The sequence below is a fragment of the Lathamus discolor genome, chromosome 2 (genome assembly GCF_037157495.1).
Source record: "Lathamus discolor isolate bLatDis1 chromosome 2, bLatDis1.hap1, whole genome shotgun sequence".
In the NCBI taxonomy this organism is placed as follows: domain Eukaryota; kingdom Metazoa; phylum Chordata; class Aves; order Psittaciformes; family Psittacidae; genus Lathamus; species Lathamus discolor.
This window is the reverse complement of record NC_088885.1, coordinates 92,046,203-92,069,309: the sequence shown is the minus strand read 5'-3', so window position 1 is coordinate 92,069,309 and position 23,107 is coordinate 92,046,203. Positions and strand designations below refer to the sequence as shown.

The following is a 23,107-nucleotide window of genomic DNA, read 5'->3' as shown; positions in this document are numbered from 1 at the left end:
TGGAGATGTCCCTCCGGACACAACATCAAAGGGCTTCAATTCCTTCCATCTCCTCGTGGTTCTATGTGGCAGCAAAAAGTGAGCAATAGAGGAGAACTTTTAGCTGTCTGAGGCCTGAAGTTCCCAGGAACCTAGAAGATCCACAGGCTCCTGCATGATCTTGTGCCCTTTACACACCGGGGGCACTGTACTTAGCCAGCTGCACCACGACATAAAGCAGGCATGACCCATTCATAGAACCACTAAATATGTGAAATAATATGAGGTACGTGCTGTACAAAAGAAAGTATCTCTGTGAACCTTCAAGCTGGCATTCAGCTTTGAAAGCAGTAAACTGAGCCAAACTGAGACCTGTCTGCACCTTTCGCTATAGAAAAATCAAAGCATACATGCACAAGGCAGGACTTGTTGTCCTGCGTAAAATGCCAAACAGACAGGTATATCTGCAAGTAAAGAAAGAAAGCGGGTATTTCAAAGTCTGGACTGCACATGTACAGCCTTACATGTGGTACTTTCTTTTGCAAGAGGAGAGAAGATTGCTGAATTTTCTAATTTTGCCTCTCTCCCTATATCCCCTTTCAATGCCTTTTTGGTCATTTTCAGATAGTCCTGGCCTCTTTAAGAATCTGGTTAGGGAATAGAAACCATATTGTTTAACATGGGTGACCAGTCACACAGTGTATTTCAATCCTGAACAAAAATGCTTGGAGGTATTGGTACCATTAGCAACCCATAGGCAAAAATTGCTTTTATTGAACCTATTCAAGACATGGTTATAAGAAAAGGCTGTAAAAGATGTTATCCATTTGTGGTCAGAAGAAGTATCAAGTACACAGATTACTCTTTCTGAATACTTCAGTTCCTGTACTTGGCAGTGAATTTGCTTTATCTCCAGAAGAGCATTGCAAATGAAACCTTTAGCAAACGAATCATGCTCTACTGGGCTTTCTGTCCTTTACACGACAGTCCTGCTTCCAGTCCCAGATTCACAATGCCTACCAAGAAATATATTCTCTTCAGGCAGCAGAAAATGTAAACATATCCTAACAGCGGAAGCCAGCTTAGCAGCTGGGATTTGGGATGAAAGCACCATGAGACAACTGAAGCAGGATTTGGCTTGGGGATCATGTGGGAAGCATTTCCACTGCCAGGCCAGTGATGAAAAAGAGAGAGGGGGTGAGGGGACCACGAGCTCCAAGTTGTGAATCACCATTTTTGATGGCCAAGGAGTCTGCAGACAGAAAGGGGAGGAAAGTGACCACTGCAGCCTCACCTACCCTACTTCCCATTAGGAACAACTGCGCTTTTTGTTTCCCTCTCTGAGATACAATTTTTCGTCAGAGCATCTCCCTCCTGCATCCTAATCAAACAACGCTGTCACTGCAGAGTCAGTGTTCAGAGTGACATCTGACATCCTGGACAAGTCAGCCAGTGGATCTCTTGCCTCAGTCCTGGTGGTAGAGGTCTCCATCTAATTTTATTCAGGATAAAATGGTAAAAAAGCAACAAGACATGTAGACTGCCCAGAAGAAGGACCCGCTATCATTGAGAGAGAGCTTGACTTTTGGGTTTTCTTTTTCCCTCAAATACGTTTAAAATGTTGACTCTCCCGCTGGAGGAAAACACTACCAGGTAAAAGATGGCAGCAAACACATTAAAATGGTTGTTACACAGAAAATCACAGGAGATACAGAATAGTTTGGTTTGGAAGAGACCTTCAAAGCTCATCTGGTCCAACCCTCCTGCAGTGAGCAGGGACATTTTCAACTAGATCTGGCTTCCCGGAACCACATCCAGCCTGGCCTTGAGTGTCTCCAGGGATGGTGCCTCCACCACCTCTCTGGGCAACAAGAGATGAAAAAAAAAGCTGAGGAAGAGGAATTTAACATCAAAAGTGCATGCATCCTGAGACATCCCTCATCCTAGCAAGTACATCTTTCAGCCACCTACCACAGAGGGTGAGTACCCATCCAGCTCTGCACCAGACCAAATGTCCCACAGCTGAAGTTGGCTGGGAGTGGGATTTTGGACAAGTGTGCAGTGGAAACACGTATCAGCCACAAACTAGCTTCCAAGCTTGGGCTGTAATTCTTCCCAAATGCAGTACAGAAATGAGTTTGTGCTTCTCCCTGTTGTTGGGGCCTGGACTGATTTATCAAGAAACACCAGGGAGCTGCACAGGTACTCACGCAGTGAACTTTATTATAGTTTAATTCCAGGGAGGGCCCTGCTTTTCACCCTGCTTCCTGGTCCCTAGGGAAACAACCGAGGAAAGTAGGGCCCTTTGCAGCAGGCTTGACCCCGTGTCGCAATAGACGGAGCCACCTGTGTCTGTGTCACCGTGCCTGTGTCCAAGTCAAACAGCTCACTTCCTGGAGTCCCCGGCCGGAGGGAATGTCGCGGTGCGTCACGGCTTGGAGCGGAAAGCGGATAGCACTGCAGAGAGCACACGCTGTGACCGGCTTAGATGTAGGCATCGCTCCTGTGAGCTAATGGCAGCAGATGGCTTGTTCCTGTGCTTGATGGCAGGAGGCACGGAAGAGGGGGGAGGGTGGCAGTGGCAGTTCTTCCCCGGAAACCTATCTGTCTGGCTGATATCAAGCCCGGCATCTGTGTGCTCTGGGAAGTTCAGATAGATGTGTTACACCACTGGTTCAGCCCCTGGGCTCCCCAGCTGCTGGGCTTGCAGTGGGCTTAGAGGTCAGTCCTGAGCAAGCGTATTGCAGAAGTTAGTTATTTTCTCAGCTCTTCCCCACACCCTGCTGAGGCACCAAGCCTCTGGTTCTTTTCTCAGAAACTAAACTAAAGCTTTGCTCCACTAAAACTTGGCCACCACAGAAAAAGGTCTAAAAATATAACGGTTAATATAATAAATGGATTTGCTCTATAGAAATAAGTTGCAGATTGGATGGCAGCCACGTTTCTTCCCTTTTTCTTCATTTCTCACTCTTAGCAGCACACACGCATTTCTTCTGTGGTGGGGTTCCCATCATTACAGTTTCAGGCAGCCTCAGTCATGAAGCACTGTGGCCATGAGCTGTCTGGGATAGGAGCTGGCCTTCGCATTCCCCTTATGTGGGGTGGGAGGGAAGAGGGATGACATGCCTCTCTACTTGTCTAAGTCAACATACAGATGGTTATAATAAGGCACCGCAGCGTGAAAGTCTTCATCTAAGATCACTGTGACATGCGTAAAATTGCAGTTTAAATGCGCTGCACTGGTTTTGGGTAGAGGGAAGAAGGTTTTCAGTACTTCTGCCTACCACTGCTTACCCATGTTGGCTCCCTGCAGGGCAACTTGTTTTCAAGGTGGGTGCATGAACAGAGAAGCCCCCTCTTTCCTCCAAAGCTCAGTAGCTGGCTGACTGCTTCTTAGTGTGAGTGTTCAGAAAAGCTTTTTAAAGCACACTCTCTCCAGAGGTTTGTGGTAAGAAAGTGATGTTAATTTGCCTAGTCTAGAAGCAGAAAGATGAAAAAAGAGCTAAACACACAGTGTTCTTTGTTGCAAATAACCTGGAATTAGTGTCCTTGTTGGAGACAAGTGGCATAAATGGCTTTAATGGGATCTTTTTGCTCTTGCTTACAGAGCAATGCAGTATTGCTGCCACAGCACCAGTGCACTGTATAGCACAATCCACTATTTTCACTTTTAATGAGTAGTGACTCTAATTACTGTAGATATTGCACTGGGTGTGTGCCCATATTTTATTGCATTTTCCAAAGGGGATTGTGTCATATCAGCTTCTTGAAAAAGTTTAGGATAGCTGCCTGTGTCATGGAAAAATAAGTCTTGATTAACAGAGGATGCAGGCAGCCAAAGTAAATACTAGAAATGTGTAAAGCAGTTAAGGTGGTGCAGATTAGTACATATGGAGGAATGAGTGAATCTGAGCACTTGACATGATTCATTTTACATAGAAAGAAAAGTCATTGTGTTACTACATTTTTATTTGGAGGTCCCTGCTGACAGGGTTGGAGCTATTTCAATGTCCCGCTCAACTCAAAATCTCAAATATCATGAGGAGTTCGGCCTGCATTCAGATCTTTCCTGACTTGCAAATATGGAAGGACAAGTAATGGGGAGGAAAAGTGAAATGTTCAAAGGTGTGTCTGTCAGCGGAAAGTGCTGGTGTGCACACATGGCACCTCTTGGTCAAGCCACATACCCTCTGTTAAAAAAACCCCAACAAACCATGTGAAAGTTAGAGGTGATGGCAGCTGGGTAATGGGACCATCTAAAGGCAGGAGGAGTGCTTTGCAAGTCTTTGAGTGTTGCTGCAGAGCTGCTCTTACCTCTTTTTGTGTTGCTAGCACACACAGCTGCGATAAACATATTGCAGACAAAGAAGCAGGTGAAAAGCTGCAGTTATTTAAATCAGGAGCTAAGACACCTCCAGTTAACTTGGCTATGCAGAAAGCACGAATTATCATATTCTTACCCTGTCATTTAAAGACAAATGTTTTGCAGCAAAACCTTATCATTATGTGTACATATTAGAAATAAAGTTTGTTGGGTTTTTTTTTTACAGCAATCGTAGGACTTCTAGACTTGCTAAGAGGTGGGCCCAACTTGTGGTTAAATCCAGCAGACGATAGTCTTGCTGATCTCAGGATTTTCCAAAGACTAAAATGCAGATGTCTGGATTTCTCAAAACCCCACTGAACTTCAAAAACATTAGACCCATTTCACTCTTCCCCAGATATCTGAGATGACTGTAAACCACTTGAGCGTCCTGGCAAGATTTCCTGCAATTGACAATCTGTTGAATAGCTCCTAGTGGCTTATTATTAATTTCAGGTTTTCTGTTTTAGCAAACAAAATCAAAGTTTATCCCTTAGGATCTGCTTGACTACAATAAAGTATTTATAAGGTGCGCCCCATGTGTATGCAGGTGCAATGGTTTTTCCAGTTGTGCTGTTTTTATAAGAGCACCATTTAAAACACACACGTGTTGGGTGTGTTCTGTACAGAGATGTATATAAAGCCTGAGCCAAGAAAAATAAAGAGATCTCCCAGTAAACCCCGGCATTCCTGTGATGGAGATCACTGTGCCATCCCCAGCCCTGCTTTCTAACAGGAGCCTGAGGCCAAGATGTGCAGGTTGGTGCCTGCCATGACGGCTTGGATGTGGGCTTGTCTAGATGAGAATTTGCCTTAGCTGAATCAAATGGAAGTCATTACCTAGAGATAAGCCTGAAGTGCTCACACACATTGAGTTCCTGGCAAAATCTTTCCAGTGCATATATTTACGTTAAAGGTTTGTACATTTATTTACACTCAGGGTTTGTAGATAGAGTGTGATATATACCCCTAATCTAGATGAGTTGGCAGGAGAGAGACAGTATTACGACAGAAGTGCCCACATGCTTGCTTGACTGAAATCTGAAAGGTTTTAGTGTGTGTGTGTCTTTTTAAATGTTTTAAGTTTCTCAAGTGGTAACTGAGAGCCTTGAGTAGCCATACAGTTTGAAAAACAGAAATATGCTTGCTGATGGAAAAGGATCTGCACATTAGGATGTCTGGCTGGCCCCATGTCAGGCCATTTTTGATTTTCTGGTGAACTCATTCCATTTTAAGCTTTGCTTCAATGGCCCTTTTGACAGAAGACCTGCTGTAAAGGATGCTTCTGGCTTTGGCCCACCCTGGCGTTTTGATTATCCTTTGCAGAAGGCTGCCTTTTCTGCAACATGGGCCATTAACTTTCCTCTTGTGGTTTCAGCTTTTCTTCTTGCTTTTCCACTTAGGATTTTTCTTCTTCTAGTTCTTCTTTTCTGTTTTCAGTACGCAGTATCTGCAGATCTGCAGGTGAATTCTACTGATTTCATATGAACACCTTCCTTTGATTAACTTAGTCATTTATTTTTCACTCTCATGTTTAAGATGAATATCACAGGGCTGTGGTTGTTTGCGGGGTTTTGGTTGCTTGCTTGTTGAGTGTTTTTGGAGCAGAGAAGGGAAGCAGAGGGTGGAGGGAATCACATCTCCAAGGGAAGGTACTGTTACTAATTATGCCTTGGAGATTATTTCTTAGTGGCTCAGATATAATTACTACTTGGTCAAACTTGTATGTGCTATTTAGGACAAAATAAAGCCCATCCTTCAGTATCACCAAAAAATGAAGCTGTTACTTCAAATACTCATCTTTAGGGGGTCAGGAAACTGCATCTGTAATTCTTATGCAACCTATACCCCCTGAATATCTTCCCCTAGAGACCACCCCTGCAGCCCACCTCCTACCAAAACTTTGCCACCTAAAGTGATGCAGAGGTGCAAAGGAAGACTTTCAGGACACCTGTAACTGCTGGACCCTGGTTCTGTCTTTTGAGAAGTGCTTAGAGATGTGGGGTTTAGGACAGGGTTTTTAACCTTGTCCAGTGTCTTTCTCAAGTTTGGAAAAACTGGAGGTAGAGGACAGCACTAAATAGGTCATGAAGGTAACAGAAATGTGGCCTGAAAGGCAGAGAACAGTTCCAGGAGAGTAACAGAGCCCCTTGACTGCCCTCCGTTACTTTTTTTTTTCCTCCTGTAGTGCTCATGCTTTCACCACTTCAGATCCAGTACTGGGAGCAACACCAGGTACCTTCTGGTGACAAGAAGCACGTGCTTTGTGAGCTGGTCATATGAGTGTTAAGTCAAATTCCAGAGTTGGTAAGACTCATTCCCAGGCCTCCAGAGAGAAGCAGATCCCCAAAAGGGATCTAGAACTGAGTTTAATAGTCTATGCTCAAACCTGCAGTCCTCCATAGCCTCACAGCTGCTGGCTGCATCCTGGATGATTACCCAGACATCTGAAGCTTTGCCTTTGAGCATGCCCAAAGACATGTCAGCCTCAACAGAGCTGAGCAGCTCAGTGCCAGACTCCTGCCCATGTTCTGTCCTGCAGCAAGCAGTTGCAGTGCTCTTCCAGATCACATGCTGCAAAAAGGCTATTGTAGGCTATTGAAATGCAGCCAGTACAGGATGCTGCTGCAGTTCCTGCTCTCCTTATCCAACTATCCAATGTGGGGATGCTTCCCCTCAGCCTTTTGATATGGGCTCAGTCTCTTCTTTCACCTAACAGACACAAAGCACCTTTCCCACCCTCTGGAGAGTGGCAGAACTACCAGGTCTGTGTGACTGTTTTGCAGTGGGTGCAATTCCATGATTTGTAGAGTTGGAGGAATTAATTGAGATGCTGTTAAGCACAGTAAGCAGAGCGTGTGTGTGAAAGGTTATAGAGCAGGATTCCGATGTTTGTTCCAAAACCCAGCCATGCTTATGCGTATTTTTTATGAAAGATATAAACAGACATTGGGGTGAGAGTCACTGTCCAAAGGCTCTGGAGAGATCTGCATATCCCAGTGGCATTGAATACAGGAAATGTACAGGAAGAATGGCTTTTGCATGTTCTGTCCCAGTGTGATCCTTCGGAAGGACATCTCAAGGTCCGCAGAGAATTTGGCTTCCAATGCATTATTAGGAAAATTATAAGAAAGTGGAGACAGCTGCTGAAATGAACCATTTGCAGGGGGTAGGGAGGGTTCATAGTGGTGTTTGATGTGCCGTTTCCCAAGGTTTCAGGAAGCATGGGGGCAAACCACGGTACCGATGTGGAACACCTCGTACTTCATTAAAATGGTGGTAATAACTCTCAAATTTACAAAGCTCTTGGTAAGGGCTCATGTAACACTGGAAAGGAATTGCTGTTACTTATTTCTTAGCCCTCTGGTTTTGTACAGCCTGATACAAGAGATGAAGTGTAACAAACAAATTCTTGGTTGTTAGAGGCCAGAAATATTTGGTTGGTTGTGCTTTGCTCTCATCTTCAGTAACAAAAGCCCATTTAATAGGAGAACAAGGCTTGTGCCTATTAGCTGCTGTCACTTGCGCACACAAGACTGATGGTAGCCGTCAACTCCACATCACCAGCTATGACATACCTTCCGGAAAGAAACAGTTTGAAGCAGTGAGTTATGCTCTATTTATGGTCTTTATTCCAAATATAAAACCACCATCATGTTATTTCAGAGGATTAAGAATCACCCACAGAGTGGTTTATAAATTATTTCTCTTCAGCATAGCCAAATAATGTTGGGCAACTGCTTCTGCAGTCCTGCTTTCAGTCCTCTCATCTTAGCCTAAGTGCAGCTCTTGTTGAAATTCCCAAGATTTCCTCTTTATTAAGGTTATTATCAGACTCTACGCTGCCTCTGTTGTTCCTCATGCAAGAACTGCTATTCAGATGCACTCGTAGAGGCTGCTGGCTGTTCCCAGTTGTTTGAAAGTGGATGCCTGAGCTGGAAGGCAGACTCCCATGAGATTGCCTACACATATTCACCCCCACCATGTTTGCCTAGCCACTTGATGAAGGGTGCAGCTGTAGACACAGGACAGGGGGGTATGTGCTGTACAGCCAGCCCTCTACTGTCTTGGTGAGCAGCTGTGGCCTGAAGGTTTCACACAGTTAACTGCTCTAATTGTCTGGATGGAGTTCAGACCACAGCAACACTCCTGTGTGTGGGTGAGGTCACTCCTTCATGCCCTTCTGTGAGCATGCAGGGTTTACCAGCATCCAAATTGTGCAAGCTGGAAGATGAGAGAGGATTTGGGCCAACAGACAATTATATTAAAAGGTCCTACTTCTGTCCCCTTTATGTCATCTTGATGCATTAGTTGTGAAACTAGTGACTTGACACGCAGTATGTAGGCAATGTGTGTTCATGCTTTTGCTGTCTTCTCAAAGTCATCTCCTCCTTCTGGGAGAAGAGAACCAAGAGAAGCTGTCTTGTAAATCTGCTGTCCCTCAGGGTATAAATGGGATCACAGCCAAAATTCAAACTATTCCCTATAGTTCCCTAAAATTCCCCATTACCCTTGCTTACCCAGCACCCAATGCCCATTAACTATTGGTCAAGCAGACCAGGCCTGTATCTCCCCTCATAAGGGTTTATTGCAGTAGATTTTCAGATCTATAGGGATGCACTGAATGTGTAAGGATACCAATCTATTTTCATGGGATTAGGCAGGAAATCCTGTCTTCCCATGCATAGGCAGGGAGCTGCCTTCAGACATCCTAAAACCTGATGCTGAGAACTTCCTTCTCTGTGTCCAAAGTATGCTTTGGATTCAAGTCTAGCAGAGAAAAGGGGCACTGTTCATAAGTGCTGTGCATGATTTCTTCACTTGAGAGAAGAGCAATTTTTGCATCCCAGATCTGGGACATTGGAAAAGACTTCAGATAGCACATGAACAAGATGCAGTTTTCTGGGGTGTTGTGCTGGTGTACTGGGGTCAGGTAACAGAGTCACAGCAGTCAGCGTGAAAGCAGATGAGAGGAGCTCTTGCCCAGAGAACACACTGGTAAACAGTAACCACAGCCACCCCAATCCAACTTACTGTCTAGTTCACTAGTACTACCATTTTTAAGTACAGATTATCGATTTTAGCGTCAAAGAAAGCAATGTTCTGTACTTAACACATGTGATCTCATAGGTCATAAACTGTATACAATTACACAAGCACTACTTCCCAGTAAACAGTGTTGTTGTTATTTCTCCCAAGAGATTACTGCTATTACTGTCTGTAGGCTGTGATTTACAGTAGTGTAATCATCTGAAAAGACTGGATTTTTTTAAGCTTCTCAGATAATAAAAAACCAAGTCAAGCAGTCTTTACAGATACCAAATGAGTTAAACAATGTTTTTCTTACCTGAAGATGTATTATTTTATTATGTCCCACCCATCCACTCTCCAACAGGAGAAGTGTTCTTTTTGTTGGGGCACACATACTAAAATGAGAAAAATATGAAGGGATTTCTGTGACTTCTAATATTAGTGTTGTCATCATCTTAGTACAACTGAAGTGCTCAGTAACAACACGGATACCACTTGACTTTTCCTGTTTAAAAGAGCACCAAGTCAGGGGTGTTCTCCCAGAACGTGACATCAAGTCTGTGAAAGTCACTGCCCTGAAGTGATTCAGAAAGAAAATCTATGTGCCAATTTGTCTCAAATATGTAAACCACGTACATTGTCAGATTGTAAGAGGCCTTAAAACCCGTTTCTAGTAATAAATTACTGTACTAATTTATTAAAGATTACTTAGCCCTTCAGGAAAAAGACTGTAATCATGCAGGAGCTGGAGCTTTCTTCTGAAGAGAGGTGAACCTACAAAAATCTTTCTAGCCTATACTAGTTAAGCTTTACTTTGGTACTCTTCACCAGTAAGAAGCCCTCCCTTTTGCTTACCTTTATTTCCTTGTGCTCTGGTGGGGTTTGATGCTTACAGGCCTATGTTAAAGAAGATTAAGGCACATCTCCCTGCATGTGCTACTCTTGTCCTCTGTGGAAGCCCATATATAGCAACTCTGTAGGGATCCAGAATGCTGTGATGAGAGAAAGCTGTGAAATAAAGGACAGTGAAACCACTAGCTCCAAAATGAGCTAGCCCCAGGCTTTTCTGAATAGAATTTTGCTGCTTTCCAGGACACAGGGCCAAGGTCATTCCTAGTACAGATGCCCCTGAGGGAAGGGCTGGGACAGGAAGTTTCCATGGGCACAGACCTGCTGTATGAACCAGCAGGGAATAATCAGGGCAAGAGCCCTGGAGCTCCAGCATCCTGCTGTTCCATCCACTACAGAGGATGTGAAGGATGGAGGCAGCAGCTGCAGCTGTTGAGAGCTTCATTCTTCTCATGGCCCGCAGCACTCCCTTTCCCTCAGGGCAGCTGCAGTCCTACAGCCCCATGCTGCCCAGTCCCTGCCCCAGCTGCAGCACAGCAGCACCAGGGCTTTGGTTGTACCAGGCACTTCAGCTACAGCAGCTTTGCTGCCCTGAGGCCGACAGCTGCAGAGGCAGTTGCCTGCTTTATCCAGGCCTTCCAGAGCAAGCACATCCAGAGCAAGCATGAAGTAAATACAAGTTACTGCAGTCTTTAAAACCAATACAGACAACCCCACAGCAAGCTGGAGACGACCCCTCATCTCCAGCAGCAAGCAGGGCAGTTAGCTGCACAGTAAAACAGGAGCTTGGCCTCTGGTGAACATCCTCATTCTTTCTGAGGGGTAAGACAGATAAGGCAAGTAAAATATGTTTTCTACCTGCCAAAAAGACAAAGGGTAAAGCTTTGCCCATTGGACTGTACCTCGTGAGTTGCTGGAGAAGCTCACTTCCCATTAATGTCAGTGAGATCGCTGTGGGAGCTTAGCAACTGGTATGCTGTAAGCTGTTATAAGGGTAATGAAGGGGGATGACAGGAGAACATATTAATGCAGATGCACGTCAGGCTGAAGCCATCTGTGGTCTGTATTAAATAATGCATTCAGGTGATACTTCACAGATAGTAACGGCTGTACTTGAACAAATTAGTCCTCACCCTGACTGCTGGCTTTCTGCTTTACAGATGTGACAGTACTATTAGTCAAAATATATTCTCCCCAAATCTGAAATGGTATTTGTTGCTGTTTGTCTTTTCAAATGCCTTTCTTTTGTCCTCCTTTCAATTTAATTCAACTTACTTGTGTTTATCTTGATAGCCTCCTGTAACTACTTTTAAATATAAATGTACTTCTCAGTTTTCACTTCTTCTAAAGCTGTCAATAAAACATGGTTTAAAATTACTCCATGACACAGATGAGCTCTTCACTTCTCCATATTTTACATACAGCAAGGGAGGTATTGCTCAGTTCTCTCATAGAAGCACTGATGAGGGCAGCAGGTCCACATGCTGTTCCCAAAGAGAGCCTAGTAGGACTGAACAACGTCGTACATGTTGGCCGCTAGATCTCTTCTGTCCTCAGCTTCCTGCTAAAACAAATTCATTTTGATTGTTTCACACAGTAAACTGTGATTGACCAATGTAATGCTGAATGGTGCTGGTGGCTGACTCACCACTCTTGGCTTGACTACTGCCCAGCCTAATGAGTAAAAGTAAGATACCACTAAGAAAAAAGGGCCAGTAGCTAACAAAGCAAGAAGCAAGGAACAAAAGAAAAGGGAATATAGAAGCCGTGGTATAGATAGAGAGCACTGAGAGGCAAGTCACTAACGTTTTGCCAAATCTAAGCTGTATTTACTTTCCTGATGCCCATTTTCTCAGTAAGAAAGACACTTTGGTTTTGAAAATGGAATGCATAAACACCACACTGCAGACAGTAGCTGAGAAGCAACATCTTAATATACAGCACAGGAGTTCACAGAGCACTTCTGGTGGTGAGGGAGTCTGGGTTCCTAAACAGTCATTCCCAAAGAACGTTAAAAATATTTGTGGGAGAGAACAAGCTGGTGAAATGCTATTTTCTGAGCTGCTGTCTGCTTAAAGCATAAATGATCTTACAGCAGTTCTATGCGTTTTCTTTTCTTATCAGTGTTAAGCTTATCTTATAAACATATCTTCAGTACGTAAAGTAAGTTAAAAACATCCATTCTAAAACTCGGATGCAAAGAGAATGTGGCTTGGATGCTTACTGGCATGAAGAGAGATATCCTGTCTTATTCTTTTTTGTTCCGTGATACAGTTGTAGCATTATCTGGTATCCAGGACTTTGAAGGATCTATTGTAAGCATGTCAAAGACTTTTTAAACTACTTTGGTTTTGTAAATATTAGATCACAAAACTGAGGAATGAGTCCCACAGACTTTCATTAAACAATGTGTTCCATTATTGTTTTTTCCTGTTTTGGAACTGAAATGAAACTACCATTAATAACACCCTGTATATTTTTTTTTTTATTTCAATTAGAAAAAAAAATCTGTTCTAATAGTTATCATGCCTATAGAAAAGTACATTCACAGTGTAGCTTAGACACTGACCGGTTACCACTGCATGCTGCTTGTGCAATCAGAGAGAAGAGGGGCCTTGAACAAGATCCTGATGTCCATGACAGAGCCTGGGTGAGACAGGAATGCTGTCCCATGATCAGTGTCTCATCTCCTCAGTGACCTGGGCAGTTCAGGACTGACAAGCTATGGGACAAGTCTTCCACTTGGCACTTTTGCACATGGGAAGGAAGTATTCTCACAGCAAGTGGTAACGTGCCTAGCAGCTTTTCTGACTAACACCCACTGGCTCAGAGAGATAAGAGAGGCAAGCGTCACAGCTACAGGGCAGTTGGTGGAGTATGGGTGTGAAGGCTGTGTGGTTGGAGGATGGGGGTGGCTGAGCCTTAACTTGGGAGTCCAGATTAAAACAAGAGTCTATGGTTGTGACAGTTCTTAAATGCAAATATTTGGTGAGGCTGTCCATTTCCACAGTGCTCAGTACCATAAACAGTCATCACAGTAGCGTCACTTACTAAATATTTCAGCTTTATTTTACAAATGGGACAACCTTTTTACAGCCAAGTGGCAAGTGCATCTGGCAAGGCAGGTTTAGAAGTTGGGATATCTTGGTACCTTTTCCTTAACTCAAATGACTGTTTCTTCTGAGCCAGAGCAGTACATAAAATATACAGGGTGGGGACGAAATCCCCTCTCTACAGAAATTAATAAAACTCAGACATTATGGTGCACATACATACCCTTAAGGTCTAAGTTATTCTGTTCACCAAACCAAATTGCTTACAAATTGGCAAACTAACAAATATCAGCATTTATCAAAATTAAATCCATATGTTCTTCAAATCCACATATCAACTATTTCCAGATGTAAAAATCCATGGATAGTTTTTTAAGGAACCTCAGTCCCACAGTCAGTTTCCACCATGATTTGCAAAACTAGCACTGTTCACAAGCAATACACAACAATATTTGGTCTTTTCAGGAAACAATACTTGTTGCTTTCCTGAGAGCTAGGTATCCTGTAACCACATCTGAAGGGAGCATCCGAATGTAGGCAAATTCTTCAATAGTACTAAATCTTAGCTTGCTCTGGGGATCTGTGTAATTTGCCTGAAAAAGAAACAAAGGGAGAGGCACTATTCAAGTAAAATCTCAAAACAGAATGCTAAAAAAAGTATCTAATTACAAGACTACAAAATAATGAGTTCTTTTCCCAGTAACAGCACTGCTGTTCTACCATGTGACCAAGGGTTTGTACTTTTTTCTTTCTCCTCATGTCAGAACTTAAGAGATGTTAACAGACCCCTATAAAATCACATTAGAAATGCATTAAACACAACAGAGAGCTGAAATAGTTTAATACAAAACACTGTGTAAAAGAAATTCCTCAACTTTCTAAACTCACCCTAGCAACTCTGTGCCTTGTGCAGTCTCTCTCAAGGCAGCTCTCCAAAGAGTCAGGCTGCTGCCAATAAATTACCCACAAAGAGGCTGAATTATGGGTGCTCCGATAGCTTTGGACTGATTTTCTCTTCCTGCATACAACTTCGCTTTTAATTTACTTTAAAGTGGCTGTTAAAGCAAGGGAGTCTCAGCTTATGGTTCTGTGACTGAACTGATAAGAAATTTGAACTCAGTTTAGTGCTTTGCTACAGATGCCTGCTTTCAGAATAGCAGCCTGGCCAGCTCACCCTGGGCTACGCTTGTATCCCCTCCTATATTTGGACCCTGGGTGCCTGGAAGCAGTGCTAGTTTCCTTCATCTCCTGTTCCATGTTGCTACAGAAACCTTGAGCTCTGGGGCAGCACAGGAGGCTAGGCTGCAAGAAGGCAGCTTCAGAGTATTGCCTCTCCACCTTCAGCCTTCAGGGCAATCACTTCCTGTTCAGCACTGGATTGCCAAGTGCCTGCCAACGTTCTAGAAGTGTTCTTCTGTAACTTTCTTTATCAGGACATGGTGGCAGGCTGCAAGGCACAGGCAGTTGATATCCCTTAAGACATTGCTACTAAAAAAGAAAAGGCCAGGAAGAGCCGGAGCATTCCCTTCATAAGTGCAGAGCCCTCTGTCACTTTTATGTTGGAAAGGATCTGTTGACCATAGTAACAATCCAGTTAATCATCTGCCCTGATAAGACTTAGCAGTAAATTAAGTGTTATTTGTAGCTTGTTTCTTTACACAGAAATGCCACAAGGTTAAATAAGTGTAGTGAGCTAACAGTCAAGCGATCAATTAATTTTCAAACAAAGTTAGGGCATTAGGAGTAAATTTATTCCTGGTGGTAATTTGATGTTACTGTGTATAAATTCATGCATAAATTTATCTTTATTTCACACTTTAATTCTGCCCTTTTGTAAGAAAAACCTAACCAAGTAGACTGCTTTTCAAATGTGCATGAATCTGTAATAAACCAGCCAAGCAACATCTGCAATTTGTATTGCACATCAATCTAGGTTAAAAATATTATGGCAGAACTCATCACCATTCTGATACTTCACATTGGGCTGTACTGTTTGCACACCTTAATGAATCCTAACTACTCATTTATGCCATGACTTCAGTCTAAAAACAAAGTTTACTGCTACTTCAGCAATAATTACAACAGATTAGAGAAGTGAGGTGATTTTGCAAAGAAAAAAAGCCTCTGTTGTGTTTAGAAACTGAGTCAAAGGCCACAGATACCTGCTCTCCAAATACAATAAATACGTTATCTATCTCGATTTGTTTCTATAGTAACAAGACTGATCCATTTTCAAAAAAGGAAGAGAAATATAAACATCTGAATGTTCGGGGTTTTGAGGTTTTTTATCTGCTTTACAATAAATTACTCTGGTTTGCATGTTAAAATATCTAAATACTGATCTTGCAAATTTTGAAAGAATAGTTCTATTTTGCATTGTCAATGTAGTAGATAATAGCTTTTGAATTCTAGGTTGCCTTACAAATATAAACCAGCAGCTCTGCTCAGGCCGTTGGTAAATTTAATTCCAGCTGTGTTACACACAGAAAGAGAAGAGGATCAGTAGAATTTAATTGTGGGGTTTAATATAACTGCAGGTATACTGACAAGAGTGTTTTAATACACTTCCTTTTTTTTTGTGCCTGTTAGGCCATTTCATTCTTCCAATATTAGGTAATGCTAATGGATTTATTTTACTATTTTTTTTCCACCCATGGGGAATCCAGCATTCCCACAGAAAATATATTCTTACACAAACCTTTCCAGATTTTACACAGAAAATAAAGGGACGCTTTTCTTACACTATATTTCTAAAATATTCTGTTATCCCACATATCTGCCTGCTAGGGAATTAGCTTGAAAATATATTTAGTGCTTCTTATGAAACATTTCTAGCTTAGCAATTTAAAGGACATACTGTCTCAGTTATCTTAATAAAAAAGACCTTTTTTTAACACAGTATTTTTATCACAGTCTGGAGAAACCTTGCAGGCCAGGTAAAATAGGAAACTTGACTCACAATGCAATTAGAGGATAGAAAATTAAGGGGGGAAAAAAGTGGAAAGACAAAAAAAGGAAACAAAAGCAGCACTGAATGGATTCATATAGGAAGGAGAGTATTTCTACTGAGCTGGAGTAGTTAAGAGTACATAAATCAATGACAGAAAGGAGGAGCTGACAAAGAAAAGCCCAGGAACTGAGAGGAAGACTTATTTTCCATGGCTAAACTGACTCTTAGCCGGTAGGGATACGGTCTTCACTCACATCTATAACCTACCTGCACCATCATCTTGCTAGGTGCAAGGGCTGACTAGTTTTGAAACGCATCAAAGGCCAATGCTGGAAAGCATTATTTGGTTCTGTGGAGATGTGGTAGAGAAAGGGACTTATCCACTTATGCCCTCTGCCCCATATAAACCCCCCACAGGTCACAGATGTTGCAGCAATTCTAGTAATACCTGGGGTTGTGCCACTAATACTTGCAAAGCAAATCTGAGGGGAGAGGACAGGAAACAGATAAACACCATTAAGTGACCCAGTATGGAATTTTTGCTATTTTGGTAAAATCTGCTCGTTGTTTCACATGTCCATCTAATCTCATTTCCTCCATCCACTGCATCTTATAGAGTAGGAGTACTTATGCAAGGTTCCTTATTCAGCTGACCCCTGCTCCTAGTCTGAAAACAAGCTGCTACTACATCAAAGCAAGAGTATCCTAAGAGTACAACAAGACTGTAAGTCTGCCTGGCTCGAGGGAATTATTTTCCCTGAGTTTTTGAGCAGTCTCTTCCATTTGCTGTCTGCCAGTTCATCTGCAAGGGAGATGTTGCTTTTCCATTCCCTCTTGAACACTGGGGGTTAAGCAGCCTCAATCCGAGCAACGCGCTCCATCTCCAAATCATGCTCAAAGGCACAGGCTGGAAACATGCCACCTCCTAGGTGCCTCATTTAAATGTGTTACTTGAAAAATAAAGAAGTCAAAGAAAATATATGCTACAGATCAAGAACTCAAATGCTAGGACATGAGGATTGCAGTCAGTGCTATAGTCATTCTTTATGCCTTGCACTGTTTATCCACTGTGCATCCACTATAAGGCAGTCCTTAATTAAGTGCTCATCCTATTTTTTTTTCCCAACAGAGACTTTCACCTAATTCAGTGTACAGAATGCAAGGTGTGTTAACCTGCATCAACATAACAAATGTGCACTTTTATAAGCATCTCTATGGGATGATATCAAGCCTGTGAGGTGGGCTAGTACCCTGTGGGTGAAAAACAGATTAAACTGTGGGAAGGGACCCAGAAATTCTGTCTAACACTCTTTGACGTGACAAAGTTTTTATTATTGGAGTTATTTAGTGTAAGCATTACTTCACGCTTTTTGTAGTCCAAAATACAACATTCCCATTCATTTCAATTGTAATACATGCATGGGATTCTACAAAATAAATCACTGGGGGCTGAGGGTGAAAAGTGAAAAGATATGCTGTTACCAACACCTGTTTTGTTTTAAGTATTATTTAAATTATTCATGTCACATAGGAACAGTGTCTGCAGCAGATACAAAATTTTTGTTGGGCATAATTCAATGTCTTTAATCCTGGTTTGTGCCAACAGAATCTTTGGGGAATTCAGGTGCCAAATTGTAACTACCGAGACTTTTGAAGCATGTGAAAACCATATCTAAGTCAAATGTGGGCTGGTTTCGTTTTCCTTTCTTTTTTCTTTTTTTTTCCCCTTTTCTTTAACAAAACCATGTAAAAAAAGCCCATCTGTGACACACAGGCTATCTGCCAAAATCCAAGTTCCAGCTCTGAAGCATGGGGGTATTTGACATTCTCAAAAGTCCATGCCAAGTGTCTGTCTCAGGCTCATTTGTTTGAGGGAAAGTTTGAGAGCAATGACAACAAGTGGCTGGGGTTTTTTTAACCTGGGCCAATCAATGTGATTTTGCCTCATCTCATGTTTGGAAATTGCTTAGCCATCTTTTTAAAACTTTTTCTAAAAGATACAACAAAATAAATCAGCCTCAGGCAAACTCTCAGCATGGTGAGTTTCAGTCTGTGTGGTTAAAGCTTGACAAAGTTAGCAGTCACGGAGGCTGTGGGCTACCAGTTTTCCCTGTAACACTCTAAAGAATCAGAAATGATAGGGACTAACGCAGGCCTCTACAGCTGGGAGCATGGTGTGATAGGAGAGCCACCTATCACCCATTTCCTGGCAGGAAAAGGGATTTAATCTGTCCTGACATCTATTAACAACCAAAGAATTTTGTGATGTTGTGACAGTATTTGGGGTTTGGCCCTAAATCACTGGACAGCTATTAAGCACAAGGCTGAATAGGAACCTCAGCAAGTACATCTTTTACAAAAGCAAGCACCAGCTTTATTTCATTGTGGAAAGTGAGATGCCAATTTTGAAGAGAAAAACAAAATACTTACCGGAAGTCCTGAAATATCTGAATATTTCTTGGCAGGCTTAAAGGAAGGAGGAGCATCAATATTAAAATCTAGAGAGAAACAAAGGGGTAAATTCAGTGTGCTATGTATATTCTGAAACATAACCCAAAATAATGTAAATAGGTGACAATACTTCTTTAAAAGGTTGCCTTTAAGATCTGAGGTCTCTATTAACTAGCAACGCTAAGGCAAAGAAATAAGAAGCAGAAAATATTTAGCCTGTTAGCACTGTACAGAACAGCCTGGTTCTGCTCACCTGTTGGAGTACAAGTTTAGTAAGCAGAACTGCCTTCCTCTATTTGAAATGTGTTGATTTCAGTCTCAATTAATTCCTTTGCAGTCAATTATTTGCAAAGAATGGCCATTATCATACGCATGCTGTATGTTAAGGCCACAAAATGTTGCTCAAGATTGCAGCTCTGAAATACCATAATCCAGAAAAGCAAAGTAATCTTTTAAATCAGTTAAATCTTTAAGCATGTACCACTTTAAGCCCAGCCAATGACCTAGAAAATTGTCTGAATGTTTAAATTAAATGTTGGAAATTGCTGTTCTTTGGTGCCCTTTAGATAGCAACTCTCATTCATAAACTATTTTAGGATACACTCGGTATGTTTAAACAGTTAAATTGCTATTTTTGGATGTTTACAAAAATATCTTGTACCTGATTCATTTCTTTCCTCCTTCCTGATCTCTCTTGCACCTCATTCAGATGCTATGATCAATTCAAATGCTCCATGCATACCAAATTTCTAACTCATCATCTCATAATTCAAAAGACACTAATGCCACAGACAGCTGGTTTTAAATATGCAACTGAATTTCTTTTTCCTCCTTCTTAAAAATCCTGTAAATTGATGGTTGCAAACAGAACGTAATAGAAATAGCAACATCAGCAGATTGTCAGTTACAATAGCCAGGAACACACAGTAGCTTGCATTTTTCTGTAACAGTTGTGTCTAAAGCACTTCAAAAAATGGCAAGCTATTTTTGGATGAAGCACCGAGTCTGACAAAAAGTGTATGCATATGCTCAATTCTGAAATGCCTCCGCTTGCTCAAGTAGAATCTGAGGATCACATTCTTCCTCTAGCTGTGTTCAGTCATACTTTATGAGTAGACTTGTTTACCTAGATTAAGACCATTGCTGTAACTCTACTGCTGTAGATGTGAACCAGTTAAAACTACTAATCGACTGCTAGCAGTGTAGTTTCAGCTGTGCTGAACTAAATAGGGGATGTAGGATTAAAGCTCCCAAGAATCTAGGATAACGAGCTGGATAGGAACCTTGATCTGAAGTCTAAGGTATTGCAGGTATGTGGCTTAGCAGAATCTATTTGAAAATAGTTCAAATACAGGTAATCAAGCAGCAGTCACCCATCGGAAGACATCTGGGCTATATGCAGAGGAGAAGGGTCCTCAGCAGTAAAGAGGTGATCAAAACCTGATGGGAATAAGAAGTTTCTGACCTGCTTTGGATAAATACATTCACTTTATTAAACTCTCCCTGAATGTATGTGAACTTTGTCACAATACTCCAAATTACATGCCTCCCCCTACTTTCCACTTAGGGCTGATGAGTGTGATTAGACCAGTCTTAAATGTACTACTGGACCCTGTTCAAGCAGGATACTGCATGCACTGATGAAACAATTTAGATTTGTTTTAAAGAAAGTTATTTGTGTGGATTTTATTATTTATAAATACATGCAAAGCATCTAAGCAGCTTACAGCTAGGATCATTTAGTTGCCATGGCAATGCCCTTTCAGAAGCAAGAATTTGTTTTAGGTTCTTCCAAGTTCTGTTCTTCTTGCCAGCTGCTGCTCCACCAATGCCGGAGTGCTAGAATTAAAGATATGGTGTTTAGAGAAAAAAATAAATGAAGAATGCTATTTCAGAGCATGACACTTCTATTTCATAGTCCTTCTGATATGTCTTATCTTGTCATGAACCATTTGCTATCCTCACTTATTTCATCAGCAGGCTAAGATACTGTACACTTTAATCCTGGCTGCAAGAAAAACAAAGCTTTTTGGACTGTGTCAAAGCTACTATGCTTACAATTAACTGAAGGAAATTAAAATCTCCTTTTTACATGGAAATAGAAAATCAATGCAGTCAGGTTTAGCCTGAGATTACAGGATTCTGTATGTACTTCCCATCTTATTGGAACTTATTACTATGAAGTTGTGTCTATAGTTGTGATTACATGGCTAAATTTTCTCTCTCCTTTTTACAGCATATTACAGGGGCAGCTCTAGCCCTTTTAGAGATTAGAAAACGCAACTGATCTTGCAAAATGTAATGAGAAAGTTTCTGGAAATTTTATTTTTCTTTCAAAGGATAGAAGAGAGAAGAATAGAAAAGGAGTAATAAATAGAATGTTGGCTGCCAAGACAATTTTGCATTTTGAAAGGTACACTAATGGAAAGCTTGCCACAGGTACTATAATAGTAGTTTCAGTTATCAAATGTGATTGCTACAGAGTAATTTATTTATGTCCCTCCAGAGACAGAAGCTGCACAACATACTGTACTACTTCTAAATGATCAAAGGACATGGATTTACAGCTTTACTTCAGAAAAGAAAATGTTCTTACATCTGGGGAGTTGTTGTTATTTCTGTTAATAATTGCCACCTGCCACATCAGTCTTATCAGAACTCGGCAAAGTTCTGCAAAAACACTTCTGCTGTGATTGGTTTCTAAATTAGCTTGTTAAACTGTTGAAGATGATAGAAGGAAGAATTCAATGAGAAAGCTTTTTTCTGTAGACGCAAGATATATTCAGAAAAGATGCTCATGAGCTGATGATATATTGCATTTTGCAATGAATATCCAGTATAGAAAGTACATACAAATGTTTGCTCTGAGGGTAACATCTTAGTAATCTAAAGATCATTGTAAAATAGAGACTGCTGGAATATGAAATGAAAATAGATGTAATACTGCAATAGTAATTCAAATTCATCATATTAATATTCCCTCAAATCATTGCATAATTATTTTTTTTTCAGTGATCTGGTTTATCAAAAGCAACTATTGGGTTTATATGAACTTTTGCCTCCTAGGAATTGGGGTATTACCTCACATGCCCACAGTCAAAAGGCAATGACTGACAAGTGCAAACAAACCAAGCAACCTCTGCACTAGTGAAGTTCAGGGAAAGCTGGAACTAGGACAGGTGATGCTACTCATTGCTCTGCACAATAGCTGGAAGGTCTCCTTCCCCATCCCCATTGCCCAGGGATGCAAATTCCATTCAGGTTAGAAGAAGGTAATTGCTTTCTTATCTGCTTTTAAGGCTATCCTCTGCAGTGGTTCAAACTTGGGTATGTTTATGAGATAGACATTATGTGATTTATTTTCTTCCTTTAAAGGCAAGTTAGGCTGGCAGGATGCAAATCATCATCCAAATTGTTACCACCAGTTCATATTGTCAAAAAGCTAGTTAAAACTCAATACATTTCTTCTCAAATTAGTTACAGTATTGGAGAGGACAATTTCATGTTTTTATTATAATTCTCTACTATTTCTGCAGCAGTTGCCAAAGGCCCTGTACATTCATTATTATTTTGAGCATGCAGGCATTAGTATTGCCTCTTTGGAAATGGTGACATCCCTCTAAGAACAGAAGCACAAGGCATCATGGCTTTTTAAACCCCTTATGGAAGCTGTATGGAATGCCTCTGGGCACAAATGTAGCTTTTCCAATAAGCCCCATTTCTCAAAGATATTGGTACTCACTGGAGCATTAGAGTGAGCAAAATATACGGCTGTTTAAATGCCCCTCTTGTGACAGAAGTCTTCTGCAAAGCAGACAGAGGACAACTTGCAAGTCAGAGATTAATTTTATATCCCCTGCCAAACCTGTGCTTACTGAGCTGAGTGATGCCTGATTACTCAGGTTTTCTGTTATGGGATAGTGTATCTTGTTAATACAGAATGAAATCTGAGATAAAATCCTTCTTTCTAAGTACTGGCTTAGGACCAGCAGTCTGAGAAGTCTGCTTGTCTAGGAAGCAGTTGTACAGTGTGCCAATGAGTTGGCCTTGGCACAGTGAGATAAAAAGATACTAAAAAACACCCCAGCAGTGACAGCATTACTACCTGTAGTCTTCCTTCACCTTCTCCCCCAGTTTAAAGCTCAGAGTGTTTTAGCAGCCAGTAGTTCATCAGCTGTCAGAGTTTACATGACTTCTGCAAGCCAGCAGGCCGAGCTTCCGGGGAGCATGGAGCCTTTGCTTCTAAATCTAGCAATTACTGGAAGAACAGACACCACAGGTCTGTTTCAGGGACCAGGAGAGGAGCAAAATGCCATTTGCTAATGACTCTCTGGCTGATTTCAATTTGCATTGCAGCTGGCCTTGGCTAGGAACTGGGAGGTGGGATTCCTACGTTCACAGCTGTGAATGTTATCTCACAAACTACCTCAA

At 41.6% G+C, this 23,107-nt stretch overlaps 1 protein-coding gene and 1 long non-coding RNA gene across 4 annotated transcripts in view; one reads left to right on the top strand and one right to left on the bottom strand.

The window, feature by feature from the left end:
* LOC136008440 (uncharacterized) overlaps nucleotides 1–6,878 on the top strand; it is a 46,085-nt gene extending 39,207 nt beyond the window's left edge. For both annotated transcript variants that reach the window (XR_010610094.1, XR_010610093.1), the window contains exon 3: nucleotides 6,531–6,878. This is a non-coding gene — a long non-coding RNA (uncharacterized LOC136008440). The remainder of the gene's footprint in view (nucleotides 1–6,530) is intronic.
* A 6,387-nt stretch (nucleotides 6,879–13,265) lies between these two features.
* INO80C (INO80 complex subunit C) overlaps nucleotides 13,266–23,107 on the bottom strand; it is a 30,298-nt gene continuing 20,456 nt past the window's right edge. For both annotated transcript variants that reach the window (XM_065667746.1, XM_065667745.1), the window contains exons 3-5: nucleotides 20,404–20,515; nucleotides 18,656–18,723; nucleotides 13,266–13,868 (exon numbers count right to left, since the gene is read on the bottom strand). In XM_065667746.1, coding sequence (XP_065523818.1) covers nucleotides 13,737–13,868; nucleotides 18,656–18,723; nucleotides 20,404–20,515 — 312 coding nt within the window. In that variant the 3' untranslated portion in view covers nucleotides 13,266–13,736. The remainder of the gene's footprint in view (nucleotides 13,869–18,655; nucleotides 18,724–20,403; nucleotides 20,516–23,107) is intronic.